The sequence below is a fragment of the Halyomorpha halys genome, unplaced genomic scaffold (genome assembly GCF_000696795.3).
Source record: "Halyomorpha halys isolate HHAL.00 unplaced genomic scaffold, Hhal_1.1 Scaffold572.1, whole genome shotgun sequence".
NCBI classification, from domain to species: domain Eukaryota; kingdom Metazoa; phylum Arthropoda; class Insecta; order Hemiptera; family Pentatomidae; genus Halyomorpha; species Halyomorpha halys.
Genome location: NW_027107638.1, coordinates 228,321 through 246,094, shown reverse-complemented (window position 1 = coordinate 246,094; position 17,774 = coordinate 228,321). Strand labels below are relative to the sequence as shown.

The 17,774-nt window shown below is 28.9% G+C and overlaps 1 protein-coding gene across 3 annotated transcripts in view; it reads left to right on the top strand.

Annotated features, from left to right (window-relative positions):
- The first annotated feature begins 3,377 nt into the window (after window positions 1–3,377).
- LOC106684351 (transcriptional repressor CTCF) overlaps window positions 3,378–17,774 on the top strand; it is a 17,709-nt gene continuing 3,312 nt past the window's right edge. The window contains exons 1-10 of one of the 3 annotated variants that reach the window (XM_014426381.3): window positions 3,378–3,486; window positions 5,487–5,546; window positions 6,953–7,012; window positions 7,427–7,474; window positions 8,363–8,416; window positions 9,804–9,863; window positions 12,411–12,458; window positions 12,635–12,685; window positions 13,239–13,298; window positions 15,534–15,754. In XM_014426381.3, coding sequence (XP_014281867.1) covers window positions 3,474–3,486; window positions 5,487–5,546; window positions 6,953–7,012; window positions 7,427–7,474; window positions 8,363–8,416; window positions 9,804–9,863; window positions 12,411–12,458; window positions 12,635–12,685; window positions 13,239–13,298; window positions 15,534–15,754 — 675 coding nt within the window. In that variant the 5' untranslated portion in view covers window positions 3,378–3,473. Of the gene's footprint in view, window positions 3,487–5,486; window positions 5,547–6,952; window positions 7,013–7,426; window positions 7,475–8,362; window positions 8,417–9,803; window positions 9,864–12,410; window positions 12,459–12,634; window positions 12,686–13,238; window positions 13,299–15,533; window positions 16,923–17,774 lie in introns of those variants that run through there. The other 2 variants (XM_014426380.3, XM_014426382.2) reach the window with 2 other exon arrangements.

Genomic DNA, 17,774 nt, shown 5'->3' with positions numbered 1-17,774 from the left:
CATTTTGTTATTTAATATTGTTTTAGAGATTATTTTGTGCTTTAAGGAGTTAATAAAAGGTTATTCTGTCTGTGCTGTTTTATGTAATACAGTTTTAGTAATGTAATGCAAGTTACCTGTAAACTATTTGCTGGTATTTATGTATTAGAGGATTGTAAATGACAATTAATACAAAAAAATTATGGTAAAATGAAGTAGCCATTAACTCGTCATTGGTCACTGCGTGAGAATTTCTCTCACGTTAATTGTTTCTCTAGTTTGGAAGCTGCTAGAGGGAGACTGCAATTCCTATATTCGTGGATTCTGCAGTTCACAGTCTGTTCCTTCTATACCTCGCCCCCTCCACCTCTGTTGCAGCTCTGAGTAAGCGTGCAGCCCTCTTTCCCAGACAATATACCCTTCACATGAGACATTATTTCACGCGCGAATAAGGCTGCTATAAAAATATTCAAGTTGTGAGGATTTTTCTCACGTTCGACAGGTGTATTTAATCCATAAAAATGTTTTTTCCTCGAGGGAATACATTAGCGGAACTAGGGAAACGAAGGCTTGAAGAGGCAGAAACTTCATTAAGTACATATTATTTAATATGAATTCTATTTCGATACTATAAGTGCATGTTAGGGTGGTCTTTATAATATAAATTTGTCTTTTCATGTTTTCACTTCATCGCTGCACCGTAAGAATACTATGTTTTGCCAATTTCTGGGTTATATTCAGGCATTCTAAACAAAAAAGAATTGCTACTAGTGTAAAAGACCGATATGTCCCAGCCATGTGGTGTCATACGGTCCCAGCTGAGCACAAGAGATTTCTTCAGACTGAGAATTTTTTTTTAAGATTAGTGTTATGTTTTTATAATATGATATATCTGTATTTTGATTCTTTCTATAACTTTCACTGTCTAAAATATTATATTATATGTTTATTATTTTATAATTATGTTTGTTTTATGAATTTTTTAAAACTAGTTTGCTCTTGAATCAAAAAATTTTTTAATCCTAATTTTATTATCCTTAAATAGACCTAATCTAAATCAAAATTTTATATTTTTAAAAATGCGTTCAAGAGATCTAAATAAGAAATGTGAGAAAAAGTCCCACGCGCGGCCATCCGTGTTAAAATTTACCTAGTGACCGATGACGGGTTAATAAATAAATGAATCAACAATTTTAAATGTGATATATAATATAAAAATTAAAAAACATAAAATGAAAACAAAAAAAATAATTTATACTTTGATGCCTTTAAAATAAAATTGAAATGATAGAAAACCTCATACCTATTAGTAACCTCATACCAGAAAATTACAATATGGATTTAGTCTGTTATATGATGATAGGACTCATCACATTTCGTAATGTCTATTGTTAGATCAGTTTGTACTTTAAATTACATACATGTGGAATATTGTAAGGAAAAGTATTTAGATTATGTAAAATTTCGAATAATAGTTTTCGACGAACTATTTTCTTTCCTCGAACCCAATTGAGCAAGTTTCGCAAAATATCTCAATGTGTGTATGAATAGCCTAGCTCAAAAATGAAAAGTCACAGTTCCCTTTGTTATCAATAATAAATAAACAATAGATAAATCCAAAATAATACAGAATTTAATAAATAAATAAAGGTGGAAAAGGAAAAAATAGAGACATCCGTTTCGAAAGGAAAACCGAGATCTCTCGATCTTTTATGATTACATTATGGCTTCATTGCATGTTTTTAAACTATTTTATTCTAAGCAGGAACTAAATGTATTGTCGTTATTCCAATCTGGAGAAACCCTAAAATACGATTTTTTTATCGTAAACAGAAATATACAAATTTTTGTTCATATTTTTTGCCTTCCCAGATATTTTGACTTTGTAGGTTAGTAGACAATTTGTTTATATTACAGGTCTCTTTGTTTTCTACAAAAATTTCGGATACTATTGAGTTAATCAAATGCACTTTGATGAGTCGTGGAACACATCATATGTATGAAACAGGCGCATATAATCAAAATTCTTAGCGAGCGAAACCGCTAGTACCAAATAAAAGATTAACTATTTGGTCATAAGGTCGACTAAATAGTTTATTTCGTGACATATATAAATATGTACATCTTTACACAAAGTTCTTAAAAAAATATCTAGTGCGCGCATCTCACAATTTTCACTTGCCATTTTTTGCTGTAAAATGGCATTGGATCAAATCTGTAGCTTTCGGTTATTTTCAATTTCCCATTCTTTTTCAGGTGGTTATGTGAAAAGTTTTATTCTTAGTTCATAATCAAATTTCATATTTATCCATTGCATATTACTACTAACAATCAGAGATGGTTGATTATTTTATATAAACAAAATTAAACGTATTTTAGAGGACTTATTACTTTCACTTTTTGTTGGAGCCAGGCTGTTCGCATACTTACACAGACCATTTAGCGATACTTGTTTATTTAGACTCAGATTACCTGAAAACGTATATTTTACAAGAGCGCACTACTTCCCTTCCTATATATTCCAGATTTAGGAAAGGGAAGGAAAAAATCAATGATAATTCATATCAATTAAAACAATAGTCCAAACACTGAATTTAGCGCTAATAACAAAATCTATAAGTAGTCAATGTATATTTAAACAATGTAACACAATTTTAAACATCAAACATAATTAATGAATAAGTTTAATTACCTTAAAATATAAAATTATAAACAAAAAAAAAACAAGGTACAGAATGAAAATTATTTTATCAGTGAATCAGTTATTATTATTATAGAGCTTTGGGGCTCCACTAAACCTTCGAATTCCTCTCGTATCCAATCTTTACAATCCAAAATCCTTCGTAAAATCCTCAATTCTCGTTACTTTGTCACAAATAAAATCATACATAAAGACCTTAATGTTACATATGTAACCGTTCTAGCCCGAACCAGATTTCACTCCTTCCATTATAAACTCCCTAACCACCTAAAAAACCCACTTTTTCCTAACCTTGCGTCCTCTTCCATCCTGAAAATCCTCCGAGAGGCCTAAAGAGAAGATGGCCACGAGTCCTGCTAATGTAAAATGTTAATAGAGTGCTACTAATGGGTAGTTTCTTTACACACCTGTAACTCCATTTTAACTAAGATCAAATTTACTGAATGTATTATATAATATACAGTTGTAAATTTCAATAGAGATATTAAAAAAAAAAAAAAAACTTAAAGCTTTAAACTTATAACCTTATAGATTTTATCAAATAATTATGAATGAACATTTGAGTATTTTAAGACTTAACAAGGACACAAATTATTTTATTTAAACAAAAAAAACCAATCTCAATTAAGTGGATATATTACATCTATACTTAAAAAAAAACATTAACTTCAAGTTTGTTGAAAAAGAAGAGACATGATTTCCGTTTTCATTAGAACCTCGTTGGGTGGTAGATAAAAACCTTCGTCATAGTTTGTGCGTTGTTGGCTTTAATGATTGTTTTTGTTTTCCTACAATGGATGAAATTGGTGAGAAACTCTCTTCTTTATTTCTTATTATTAGTCATTAGCAGTTCACTGAACTCAGGCGATTAGACTGTTTTTGGCTCTTAATATTTTAAATCCTTAATTGGTTGTGGATCTCTTTTTTTTTGCCTTATCAAAGATAACCTTTGGATTTTATTTTGAATCATTCATTGCATTTCATTAGCATTTTTATGTGTGCTTATTTAAATTATAATTTGCAATGAACTATGTAAGAACCATCTTAGTTCTCATTTCAATAAACTGAAGTTTGTGAATAATAGTTATATTTTGATTAAAATATTCTTAATCTTGTATTTTATGTATAGTTGGGTTACAGTTTACTAGTCAAATTCCAATAGCTGGAAATTCAAAGTGTCTAAATATACCTTTATTATTGCTTTCATTAGCACAGCTATCAATTTTCTACTCTCGCTCTTATACAAACCCCTTAAATGAATTTTTTCAGTGGCAGGTCTATAGACACCTGAAGCATTTTGTAGGTGGGTTTTGATGTTCCCTCTATTGCAGCTTGAGTTGTAAAAAGTACCAATTGTTATTTAGGTTTAAGGTACTCTAAAAGATTTTCCTGTCTGATTTCGTAGTTCGTAAATATAATGTTATCAATATATGATTTATTATTATGTAATATTTAGTAAATTGGTAAGAAACTATTGTATCCATTTTATGCAACTTATAAGTCTTTTAATTTATAAGTGAAAGTGTCATATTAACATATTACTGTTTTTCTTGAATAGTAATACATTGTAAAATTTTTTACATTGGACTTATTCCAAAGATGGTACCATAGACTGCGGTCACTTTCTTTACTGAGTTCGTCCTAGAGGCTTTCCTAAAGCTATTAGAGTTGTTATAAATGATCACTTTGGTACAATCTTTGAAATACCTCAAACCCAAAATAATAAAAAAAAAAACTTTTTTGTTAGATGTGACAATAATTAAGTAAAGCAGTAATATATTTTCAAATGCTGTTAGAATGTATACATTTTAAGCATATTTATTTGTTGATATGTCCGGAAAACTATGGAATCCAGTTTCATTTAAGATATATTATTATTGCTTGAAGAAGTTTATCGGGGGGTGCGGTCAGCAAAGAACAACATAAATAAACAAAACAATATTTATTTATTTTTTATTTATTGTTTTGTTTATTTATGTTGTTCTTTGCTGACCGCACCCCCCGATAAACTTCTTCAAGCATTAATCTACGGTCAACTATCTACATCTCATTATATTATTATTGATTTTTAAGGTTGAATTCATAGATGGCACTGAAGTAAATAAGAAGAGTAACTAAAGAAAGTGTTTGTTTGTATGTTGTTATACGGAAAAATGATAACCTCAACAAAGGTTTAAGTCTTAAATTTCATTTGGATAATATAGGTTTGGTTTCTGACTAGGTAAAGTGGTAGACTTAGGTTAAGTCTAAAGTTTTACTAGAGCGCTATCTATGAATTTGATCTTTTGTATGCTGGCTTTATTACTAACCTATTTAATGTGAGTAGGAAGATGTTATTTCATAACTTAATCACAAATTGATAACAGGCCAAACTTGAATCATGTGCTGGAATGCACTGAAGTCTCATTGTTTCTTATTCTATAATAAATGATTTTATATTTTAGGTCATTATATATCTAAAGTTTACAAAAAAGTCTGCTTTCATTTTTTTTTTTTTTTAATGACACCACTGTTTAGTTAAATGATTCTAAAAACAATACAGAGAATTATGTTCCTTCTCTTCCTTAATAATATATTATATTTCCACCAATGGCCATCTTTTGAAAAAGTAGTTTATTTTTTTATGAGGATGACGCTTATGAGTAAAATTGAAATCAAACGTATAGTAATGAAATAAATAGTACTGTGTGTTTTATTTCCAATGGCACCTCTGTCCATTATTTTGATTTCATCTTTAGTTTAAACCATTGCTATTATTATATTTTATACATAAACGGATTAATATCTATTTGGTTTTCATTTTCAGGTATAACTAACTCTTGTATTTTTATTAAAGAAGAAAAGGGAGATGAAGTGGAAGCTAAAAGTAAGTTTATTCCTTTCAGAATTTTTGCCTATCATGTAGTATCTTAAAATATTCTTTTAAGTATATTTATCTATACATAAGAAATTTATTGTTTTGCGAATTTACTTCAATGATACCTAAATTAAGTATGTACATTTTGTGTACTTAAATAATATAATATATGAATAAAAAAACAACAATATTTAATTCATGCACATTTACAAATTTTTCAATTTCTTTTTAGAAATGAATCTATCTCACTTTTGTTCTAACCTTTTATATACTAGTTCAGGGGTTCCCAAACTGAATGCCATGGCACCTTGAGGCACCCCAAGTGTATGTCAGGAGTGCTGCAACCCAATGCCGTCGTGGCAACAATTTTTACGTTGATTCTGCAATTTAATAGGAGAATTCAGTGATGATGGATCCAATATAATTAAGTGAAGAAAATGGTTATAGCACACAAAAAGAAGAACTGGAAAGACGCAATAGAAACATGTCCCAACATGTTGCAATATTGAAAAAAACTGTCTTAGATGATTTGAATACATTTTAAGATTAAGCAACAATTGTTTTGCTATAATTACAATTGAATTGATAAGATTGTTGACCATGGACAATATATATGAGGAGAAGAGATTTGGAGGTGTGTTTTTCACAGACCACACCCCCAACCATCTTCCCCTCACATTTGAAATGATGGTTGACGGTAAAAGCCCCACAGGAAGATCCCTAATGAGAACGAGATTACTTTCCTATGAGAGGTCTGGACCGGAGTAGAAGAGAGCTGGTTGAGGATCGTGGAACTTGTTTTAGGCTATACAGAAAGACGTGTCACATTGCATGAGTGGTAGACGAGGAATCATAGTGATGAAAATTAGAATCCATTTATATAAAATTACATCATCTTCTTGCCTATGCTATTTCTATCAGTCATAAGGCCACTTTTGAATCATACATAACTGTTTTTGAGTAGCGCTATGTTGTTGTCACAGAAAAAACTAAAATACTGTTTTTTTTATTATTATTAAAAAAAAAAATTGCATTACCTTTCAGGTCCCTTCCGAAACCATATCTTGGTTATGAACAGTTGCATATCTTACATGAGTGTATGTGGAGAGTACCTTTCCTACTGGTTAACACAACTGAATAAATAAAAATATGACACCCATATAAATATTTATAAACATTTAAATGGTTTGATGTTCAGCCTTCATGTTCAATTAAAAATCTTATTGATTCCATGTTGTTGTTTTGGGACTTATATATTCCAACATGGACCTAAAATATTCAAAATGATTTTAGGACTATTGTGCCACAAAATGTTTTTGTCATAACAAATTGTGCTATGGCAAAATAAGTTTAGGAACCACTGCTCTAATACACGTAAACTGAACTTTTGTCATCTGTGTTGTTTCCTTTTTCAGGTATGAATGACCCTGGTGTTTTTGTTGAAGAAGAGAAGACAGATGAAGTTAAAGCTAAAAGTAAATTTTCTCCTTTTTTTTTTAATATATTTGTGTATCCAACAGTTTATCTAATTCTTACTATTATAATTACCATTTCAAACTTTTTCTTCAATAAAGAATTATTTTTATTTATTATATTCTTATTAAGATTACCAGCAAACTATATATTATAAAATTATAAGTATATTTTTAATAATATTGTTCATATAGCATTTTTGCAGGGAAAAACATTTTTTTAGTAAAACTGAGAATTTACTTATATTTTTATTTGTTGATATTAATCCTGCAACTATTTGTTTTTGTTTTTCATAGAATTCAATTTTTTTCTAGTGATAAATATTTCTAGTATGATTTAATAATAATATAAGGCTTTCAAGTATTCAGCAATGGTTGGCATTCAAAGTAGAATAATTATTTTTTGTTTTCTTACAGTTCCTTCAATTTTTATCAAACAAGAGGATGAATCACAGTTTTATTATGGTGAGTTAAAAAATTAAAACATAATTGTAATTGCCTTATAGGAACCCATTTCTGGTGATGGTCAGCATAGATCAAACAGCAACTATTCTAGTTGTTTATTTTGTTAATTAAAATAAATAAATAAAAGGCTGAATGAACCCGAACTTTTGATGCTGTTACTATGTGTCACTGTATACATACATCAGTCCACTGACAGCTGCCCTAATCCAAATCTGCAAAATCAGCTGTACCGTAATCCTTCCACCTCCATTTTTTGTCTACTTCTCGGATGTTTACCGGCCGGCACTTATTTAATTTCTAGTAATTCATTTATCAGTAACCCATACAATTCATATTGTATTCACAATAATGGTATTCTCTCAGTTATATTTACTATGATATATGTTTCGGAGATTGATGCCTATCCTCAGAACTAAAGATAAACAATTTAAAACACAAATTATTACTGTAATCACTTATTTCAATTAATATAATTAAAAATTTGTTATGATAATAATAATAATGTAAATCGAAGGATCATGGATTCAGTACTTAGCAAGGAATGTTTTCAGAAAAACAGTTATAGGGTGATCACGCTCAACCACCAAACTTTTTCCCAACTAAGGGTTCTCACTTTATGAGGCTGACCAGAGACTCCAGAACCCACAGGGTTTACTCACAGCTACAGTGTAACAGATAAAAATTATCTGCCACAGCCGGATTCGAACCTGGATCCTTAGAGTTAGTAGCATAGTTGTAAGTGCTACTGTGCTCTCTTTATAATAATACAATAAGTTAATTAATATAGTTTATGTTTATATTTCTTTCCCTACTGAATTTAGACTTTCTTATATATGTATTAAGATGTTTCTTTGATTTTTTTTGTACTAAATATTATTATAATCTCAGAAGGTTGGGTGGCTCATATGGAAGGCGAAGGAGAGAATCTAGTTTCAGATGATGGTAAGAAACATTTACATTATTTTTTAAAACCTAATAATTCATTTTATCTTATGCTTGTTTGATCTTTACTAACTAAGCCTCACTTTATCTGTTTATCTAACCTTATTATTGTTCTTTATTTTTATCTATTAGATTTTCTACTCAAGTATAGACTACATTTTCATGCAACTACATCTTTTATTCCCTACCTTTACTAAATTTCTCATGTTATAAACTTATAGAACTAATTTTATTATTTTTTCTTATTTAATTAATATATTATTTAAAATTGAAAAATTTGAAGTGCATCAATATTACCAGATGAAGAGTCAAATTCAACTTTAAAAAGAGCGAGTAAACACAAGTGATAAATATTCTTAGAATAATATTAACTAGTGGTCTCGGGTTATTACAAAAAAGCCCCTCTAAAACGAGCTTGTTATAGAGAACATTCACTGTTATTGTTTTTAACTTTATATATTATTGTATTATATAACCTGTGTATATTATTTTAAATATAAATCAAACAAAAAATAAGTTGGTCTGCTCCGTATGAATTTATTTATTTATTTTTAAGCAAATTTTTTATAGTTTTTCTACATTGACTTATTACTTGTTAGTTTTTATGTTATATTTTTAGGTAAATACATTATTAATGAAATTAAAAAGGGAATTTTGCTTAGAAAAATATTTTTAAATACTCATTTCTACATAGTGCATTGCATATTTTTTCTAAAACTTAGAATTGAGGTAGTTTTAAGAAGTTGAAAAAATGAATTAAAGCCTTCATAATAGGAATATAAAATCATTTAATAGAATTAACTTCCTCACTTCAGTGTTGTTTAGTTTTTTATGTATGGATGCATAAATGTAGAGAGTATTTAGCTAGCTTAATTTGATTCAAACTATCTTAGGTAAGCTTTGTATGTATTAATGTTATAAACTAAACAATAAAGGTGATTATTACAGGATTTGGGTGTTTTACACACATTTTTATTTTTATTGCACATTTTGTGTTTTGTTTTTTTTACACATTTTTCGATTTTTTATTGCACAAAAATCTGATCTCTAGTAATAAGTTATTTAAATTTATTGTTAGGTACCAATCATCGTATCCCTCAGTTGTTTATATTTTTAGAACTTTTTATTTTTATTTTAAATAATTAATTCTCAGTGTAAAGAGAGAGTTAAGTCCAAAAACTCCTTGATAGAAAGTGAGATTGAAAAATAAGTGCTTTTGTTAAGTCATTTTTACCAAAGTTATCTTACACAAATAGCAAATAAGTTTTAACGAACAGTCACAAACTTTTGAAAAATAGGAGTTTTGAACTAAGTTTTCAATGTCACAATTAATTTTGGTTGTTTCTTCTACTGATTGTTTACTGATCTATGTTTTTCTCTTTTCCAGAATCGAGTAACGTTTCTGTTTCTATAAAAGAAGAAAAGAAATATGAAATTGAGGTTCCTTGTAAGTTTATCTTTTAAAAAATTATGATTATCATTTTTTAATTATTTTTCAGAATTAATTTCAATCTTATTTTTAAATTGAAATCTATAATGTCACTCTTTTTTTTTTTAATAATCCTCATTTGGACCTGTGGCCATTTCCCCAATAAAGTGTCGATCCATTCCTCCAACAAATGAGACCTAGTTGAATGAATGATATTGAAATATTTTAGATGGATTTTCTCCATTTTCTTCTCATACTACGTTTTACATTCTTCTCATAGTCCTCTAGATAGGAAGGTTAAATAATTAATATATACATCCAATGCTGAAATATTCTCCTTTCATAAACCACCTCAAATTTCTTTTCTTTTTCTTTTTTTTGAGGTGGGTTACAATGATTTTACTTCATCATAAGAAAACAAAATTTGTCAGAAAGTAACTGACCTGTCTGAGATTTGTATTTATCCTATTTCGCATCTCTAATCCTCATTGAATACCTCTAATCAATTTTATTGTATTTAGATAATCTAAAAGATTTAGTAATCCCTTCATAATAGTTATAAAATTTGTTGCTCTTTTATAATTTTTGTTTGTTTTTAACCCTTGGACTTCCTTTGCAACAAAGTAGATTAAGGATGAATGTTAATGTATGTTAATATTTGATTATTTAAATAATTTTGCCCATCCTGAAAGAATTTTTTTTTTAATTGGACAAAATCAAAACTAGTTAATAAATTAAAATTAATTGGTTTAAGAGAATAATTATGAGAAAATACTCGATAAAAACGATTTTGTTTGTGGTGATTCATTGAATGATTTTTTAGAAAATTTTAATTTTCATAAATATTCTAATATCATGTTTTGCTCATTAAAATCGTCTTTAAACTAATCTAAAAGAATTCAAAGGAACTTGTGGAATGAACCAATATTTAAATAGTGTTCGATTTTTATTAATTATTACCAGTTTGTTACAAGACTGCAGAAATGAATTTCAAGATTTTCGTGGTCATGATTGCAGAATTTCATTTTTCAGAAATTCTTGAATTTTGTAGTTCTTTGCTTGTTTCTAGGATGCAGGCTATTAATTAATTAGATAAAATTTAGCTTACTTTTTTTTATATAAATACAATCATTTCTATATTGCTTTGGGATACAATCTTACTCAATTCATTTTTCTTGGTACTAATTACATTACTACTGTGTTTTACATTTTGGTGAAAACAAACCGAAACAATAAAAAAAAAATAAATAAATAAAAAACCAAAACATAATTGAAATAAAATTAAATACATATCACTGAATAAAATAGAATACGCATCATTGATTATTATTTTACAGTAATATGTACTAAGTTCTTTTATGTTTATATATAACCACGGGTTGTTGTTTTTGTATAATTTCCATAATTATAAAAAACAGCAATAATAATAATTAATTATCATTTGTATAAGAGTTATTTACAACTATGAGATATTTATTTTGGAATACTTATAGTTTTTTCTTGTTAGTTGAACTAGTGAAGCTCCATACGCTTTATAGAGTATCTATTTATTATTAGTGAAAAATTTTGAATTGTTTTGTTATAATGTGGATACATTTTATACAATATTTTCTTTGCGTTTTCCAATTTCCAAATGATATAGTGGTTTAATGTCAGTTTGCTGTCAAACATGACTGCTAAGTATTTAACTGATTTGGCAAAATGGAGAGGAGTAGCATGTAAAACTATGATCCGTCGAAGGCTGTTTTTTTTTTAAGCTTCTTAGTTTACCTTTGGTTTTTATTTGACAATATGTGTTTTATTAACTATAATTTCTATTAATTTTAATTGTTATAGTTTAATGCCACTTTTTGCTTATTTAAAAACGTAAATGAATAAAAATAGAGTAAGCTAGAAAAAAAAAAGTTAAAATAACAATCTTAAACTAAATATATTAGATTTGTTCAATTTAAAATTAATTGAAATTTTATTATCCTAAATGTAAGAAAAAAATGCATATCTATAAATTAAGTTATGATTTTTCAATATTGGAAGTATATAATAATAATATAACTTTATATTTAACCTATGAAGATGAAAATAATATTTACTAGTTATTGAAATATTTCTTTTTATTATAAAACTACTTATGGAATGTGATGTCTTTTAGGCAGCATTTAACACTTTCTAACAAAATGGCCCGTATGTAGGCAGTTAATTTCAAGGATTTGTTCTAAATTTAAGCTGGTTTGTGTTTTTTATCGCATTCAGAGAAATAAAATTTTGTCTATCAATTGTATTTATGGTCAGAACTTAAAATTATTGGAAGTGAATAGCTCAATGGTAAGGGATTGTACTACTACTAACTCTCAGGTTTAGTTCTGGTTCTATTTCACTATAGCTTTGAGTCAGCCCTGTGGGTTCGGGAGCAGTCCACGGTCCACCCAGCTCCATTAAAGGGTACCCTTCATTGGATAAAAATCTGGCGGTTGAGCGTGAATCCGAAAAAATCACCTCCTTGCACAACCATTGGTCTAGTTACAATACTTTCTTACGAAGGGTATAGATTTTATTTTTTTGTTTTAGTTCCCATAGTCAAAACCAAACAACATGAAGAGTCTCAGGTTTATTGCAGTAAGCAAACTTTTTATTCTATTAACATTAATTTCTAATAATGACCTATATAAGCCATATAGAAAATGTAATCCGTTTAGTTATAAACTGAATTGTGATTTCTTCTTGTTTCTTATATTTGCAATATTATGTTTCTCTTATCTATCTTATTTCAAATATTATTTTAATCTCTACAGGTGGACTGACTCATGTGAAACAAGAAAAAGAGGAGCTTGTATCAGATCATGGTGAGAAACTTGCAGATTATTAATTAGGACTGTATTTTATAGTTGATAAACTGTGATAGGAAAAGCATGTTATGTGGCTTTTGCACTATATCCACACATTTGTGTTAACTTAGCATTGTTTTACAACTGCTTACAGATAAAGGTTTACTGAAACCTTTGGATTCAATAATTAACGTTAGTTTAAGATTGTATATTTTCTTTCAAGTTTATTAAGTTCTTTATTTAAAGAAAAGTTTTAATAAGAACTTGCTAAAATCAATTATTATTTTATTTTACAATTTATCTTTATTTAACTTAATTTTAATATCATACTGTCAATTTTGACATTTTAAATCAGAATTTATTACCATTAATTTAAGACATTTTGGTGTTTTTTTCATTTAATGTTTAATATCGTTTTATTTTTAACAGTATTATTTCTACTAATTTAAATATGTTAATTATTAATTTAAAAAAGTTTTTTTTATGGAAGTGAAGATAACAGACAATCAGAAAATTTGTGACAAACTGATATATATAGCAGAATATTTCCTATATTTATTTTCTTTTTTAGGTATAAACAATCCTGGCGCTTTTGTTAAAGAAGAAAATATGGATGAAACTGAGCCTATTTGTAAGTAATTTCATTTTTTATATTTGTAAATATTGCTGGTCATTATTACAGTTATTTCTGTTTTGTTTTTTCATAAGTTTATCGAGATAGAAGAAGAGTTATATACTTTTGGTTATTTTCTTTAAATAAACATAATGCTATTGTTGAGATGAAATGAAATTATAAATGTCTTCATCCTGGGGCTGCTGTCCCCTTAAAATAAGATGTAGAAATGATTCAGTGGTTAAGATAGTTGGCCATAATTAGATCACATGAATATTTTTCGTCATATAATTAAAAAAAATCTAATATACAAAATAAAATTACAGATAATCTCGGTAATCTGGATTCTCCAGTAATCCGAACTGATGTAAAAAAAAAATATTTATTTTTTCGAGTAAACTCAGCAGGCAATAACATGCTTTTAAATAAAATTACACATCTGTGAAGGACATATTTAACTTCCCGATCTATAGGAAAGATATTGTAATCACATGAAAATCAAAAGTGGAAATTTTTACTGTTCCAAAATCGAGTAATCTAATTCATATTGAAGTGCTCATAATACATTTTGTTGGAATTAAAAATACTTAATATATATTGTATAAATTGTTTTATTTTGTAAAACTAATTTAATTAATTGTAAAAATATTTATAATACAAATTTTGTTGGTGAAATTTACCATACAAAGAGTATTTTTAATTATAATTTTTTTTCACTTACAAATGAACAATCTTATAGTTTTAACAAATTAAATTGTCACTTAGCACTACTGGGAATGTAAAATAAAACATTTTCAATTTTTTTTTAAACTTCAAACTTTCAATTTTCCAATAAAATATGTTAAAAAAAAAAATTATTTAAATATAAGTTTATGTACATTCATATTGTTAAATTGTTTTACACCATGTTTCATAATACTTTCTGTAATCCGAACACCCCTTGAAGTAATTAATTCGGATTACCGAGATTACACTATATTTACTATTAATTAATTAGGGATATTTCTAGTCATATTTTCATAAATTCATTGTGTGCTGGACGGTTTAAGTTTGCTATCTGTGAGAACATTGACTGGAGGAATAATAATGATCTTATCTCCAATGGTAGAGAGACAAAAAAATTATAACAATTTAAAAATCGTTAGTATTTTTCTTTTATTTATAAATCCAGAGTTATCTAATATAGAATAATCACAATCAAAAGATTTCTTGTTAAAATCAACAGTACAGTAATAGAACAGCTTGATAATTAATTGTATACAAACTAATATTTTATATTTATTATTGTATGCAGTAATTGTTAAGTGCACCAGTTATTGACACGTCCAATCTTTTTTTTTTTAATTATTAAGAGTTTGGGGCCAACAATTGTTCAAAATTAGTACTAATTGTAAGCTAAACCTTTCCCTCATCTGATCAACAACTTCCCTGAAACAAGAAAGGAGACACTACCTGCATCAGTCTTCATGATGTCTTTATTCTTTGTGTTTTAGCCCTGTTTCATAATGAAAGCTAATAGTATTAGTCCATGGTACAAGTGTAGAAACTAGTGTGGTAATAATACTAATACTTATTTTTTTCATGATAGAGATGACTATTAGTGATATTACAGGAATTACAAAATATTAAATTCTAGTTACTATCGTACAAGTCTGTGTGATTAAATTAAGATAAATCGACAAGACTAATAGTATTAGTTTGTACTTTATTATGAAACAGGGCCCAGTTGTATAATTGAGATAGAAAATGTTAGCAACATTGTTGCAATGAATCTATTCACAAAGAAAATAACAAATTGATCTTAGAGTGCCGCTCAATATTTTCAGATGAAGAGAGGTAAATTTGGAGGAATTTCCAATGATGTTAGCATCCAGGATCAAGTCTATCAAACTGTGAGTGATAAGGTATATTTTCAGCTTTTCATGCAAATTCTGTAAGTAAATTTGGGTGTTTTAGGTTGTGTCAATAATTGATACATTTCCTCTGTCAATAAATGGTGCATATAGAACCCTAATGTTTACTGTGATTTGTTTATTGGCTATATCAAGTTGAATTTAATTAATGGATATTGCATCGATATCGCAATCCTAGAATAAAACCAATGGGTCAAAAAAAAATACATTTTACTGCAAAAAAAACCTCAATGTCTATTACTAAAATGTCAATAATTGGTGCACTTGCCCTACTTTTAATTTAATTTTAATTAATTGATTATATTTTTTTTTTTATTATAATAATATTTCTTGTTAATAGGCATCCTGGATTCCCTCCACCAGCCACAGGAGATAAGCGAGTGTGACTCAAAAACTAACATGAACAAGGATTCAAAAACGCAGTCTATAGTCAGTTCTCAGTCAAAATTATGCCCTCACTGTGACCATAAAGCTGACAGCTGTAGTCGTTTGAAATTTCACGTATTGGTCTGTCATAAAGATGAGAAGCCTCATCAATGTCCACATTGTGATTATAAAGTGGTAACTATCAGTCAATTAAAAAGACATATAAAGTACCGTCATACTGGTAAGGCGCTACATCAGTGTCCTCACTGTGACTATAAAGCATTAACTAGAAGTATGATAAAAAGCCATATTAAGTATCGTCATACTGATGAGAAGCCTCATCAGTGTCCCCATTGTGATTATAAAGCAGGAGAAATTAGTAATGTAAAAAGACATGTAATGGCCCGTCATACAGGTGAGAAGCCTTACCCATGTCCAGATTGCGATTATAGAGCACTAAGATTCAGTTGTTTGAAAAGACATATTATGTCCTACCATACAGGTGAGAGGCCTTATCAATGCCCTCATTGTAAGTTTAGTACGATAGCAAATGATCACCTCAAAAGACATATTTTGATCCAACATACCAATGAGAGGCCTTCGTATAAATGTGCTCATTGTAACTATAAAACACCTCAAAAAGGTAATTTAATGAGACATGTAAAGCTGCATCAGAGAGGTAAGAAGCCTCATCAGTGTGACTTAATAGCAGCAGCCCACTCTGCCTATAAAACACTGAAGAAAAAAAAACTAGTTTAAATAGATTAATAAATGGCTATTATAAAGATGAAAAGCCTCTTGAATGTTTTAATTGTGGTCATAAAACAGAATGCCATATAAGTCTGAAACACTTAATGGCCTAAGATTTAGTTTATTATATTTTTCTAATGACTATATTGTTGAAGATGTTGTTATTAAAAAAAAAAAAAAGAATTAAGTAGTATCAAAGAGAAGACATTAGACAGAGATAGACACAGATAGTAGTTTCGCATTTGTGATTTTGGAACTGGTCACATTTTTAAATTGTAGTATCGAACTATCTAAAACTGAAATTTTTCTTTTGGTAGTCATTATCAAATGTTATTATCAATATTTTACCGAATCTGTTAAATTCATTCATTTTTCATGGTCTTATCCTGTCCAGATATGATCTTTCCTAATTCAGAATTTTGTAGGGCTTTCCTGTGAAAAAAATCACAAAATTGTTTGTTCTAGCATAGACCAAAATACTTTTAATGATGATCCAAATTATTAGAACTGAAAGTTGGGGGGAAAAAAAGTAAGTTTCTTGAGGATTGCTGTCATGGGACCTGTTTTGTTTTTCAAATTATTGTGGTCACAGCTGTATTTCCCACACTTCTCAGCTGTCCAGAACACCGATGAACCTCTTGATTCAGTCAACATGGAACATCCATCAAGGGTGAACATCGACAGGAACATGAATTGTCCTCCTGGCCTTATTATTGTTAAAGTGAGTATTTAAACCTGTTTTTGTTATGTTTTCCCCCAAAATTATGTTTCTGTACTGTATCGGAAAAGGTGGGTGTGCATTTTATTTCTGTTTCTTAAATTTTTAGTTATTCATTCCCACCTTACCCTGGCATGTAACCAATACATATGTTTGTAGCAGTTTGATATTACACATGTTTGTGTAATATCGGACACCTGCAAATACAACAACTTCCAAATTTCATATTAGTTGTGCCTATCTATTAGGTTTTGTCCTTCTTCTTCTTCTTCTTCTCTATTTTTCTGTTCCTTCGCCTTACTCTCCTTCATGGCCTTCTAAGAGTCATTAGCTAACCAACCTGGCAAGCCTTCCTCTTTGTCCTAGGTTAAAGTTGACTGAACTTTTCCATCCACATCAAAATCTTTGTAATGCAGGTAATTTTGTTTCCTGGTGAGCTGAAGGAAATCATTCTCCATGAGGACAAGTATCCAGTGGCGTTTACTCCTTATTGCTTCAAAGGCAGTGGAAACCACAATTATGTGCTCAGCACTTTCTAACACACTGCAATTGGGGCATAGGGAATTTATATCCATCCCTTGGCAATGAAGCTTGTTTCGAAAGCCTCCATGCTCTGTCAGGAATTGGGGGATCCAGTAGTATGGAAGGACCTCCTTCCTGATATTTCCGACATGGGAAGGAGGGGGGTTATCTACAGGGTACATGGGAAGGAGGGGGTTATCTACAGGGTACATGGGAAGGAGGGGG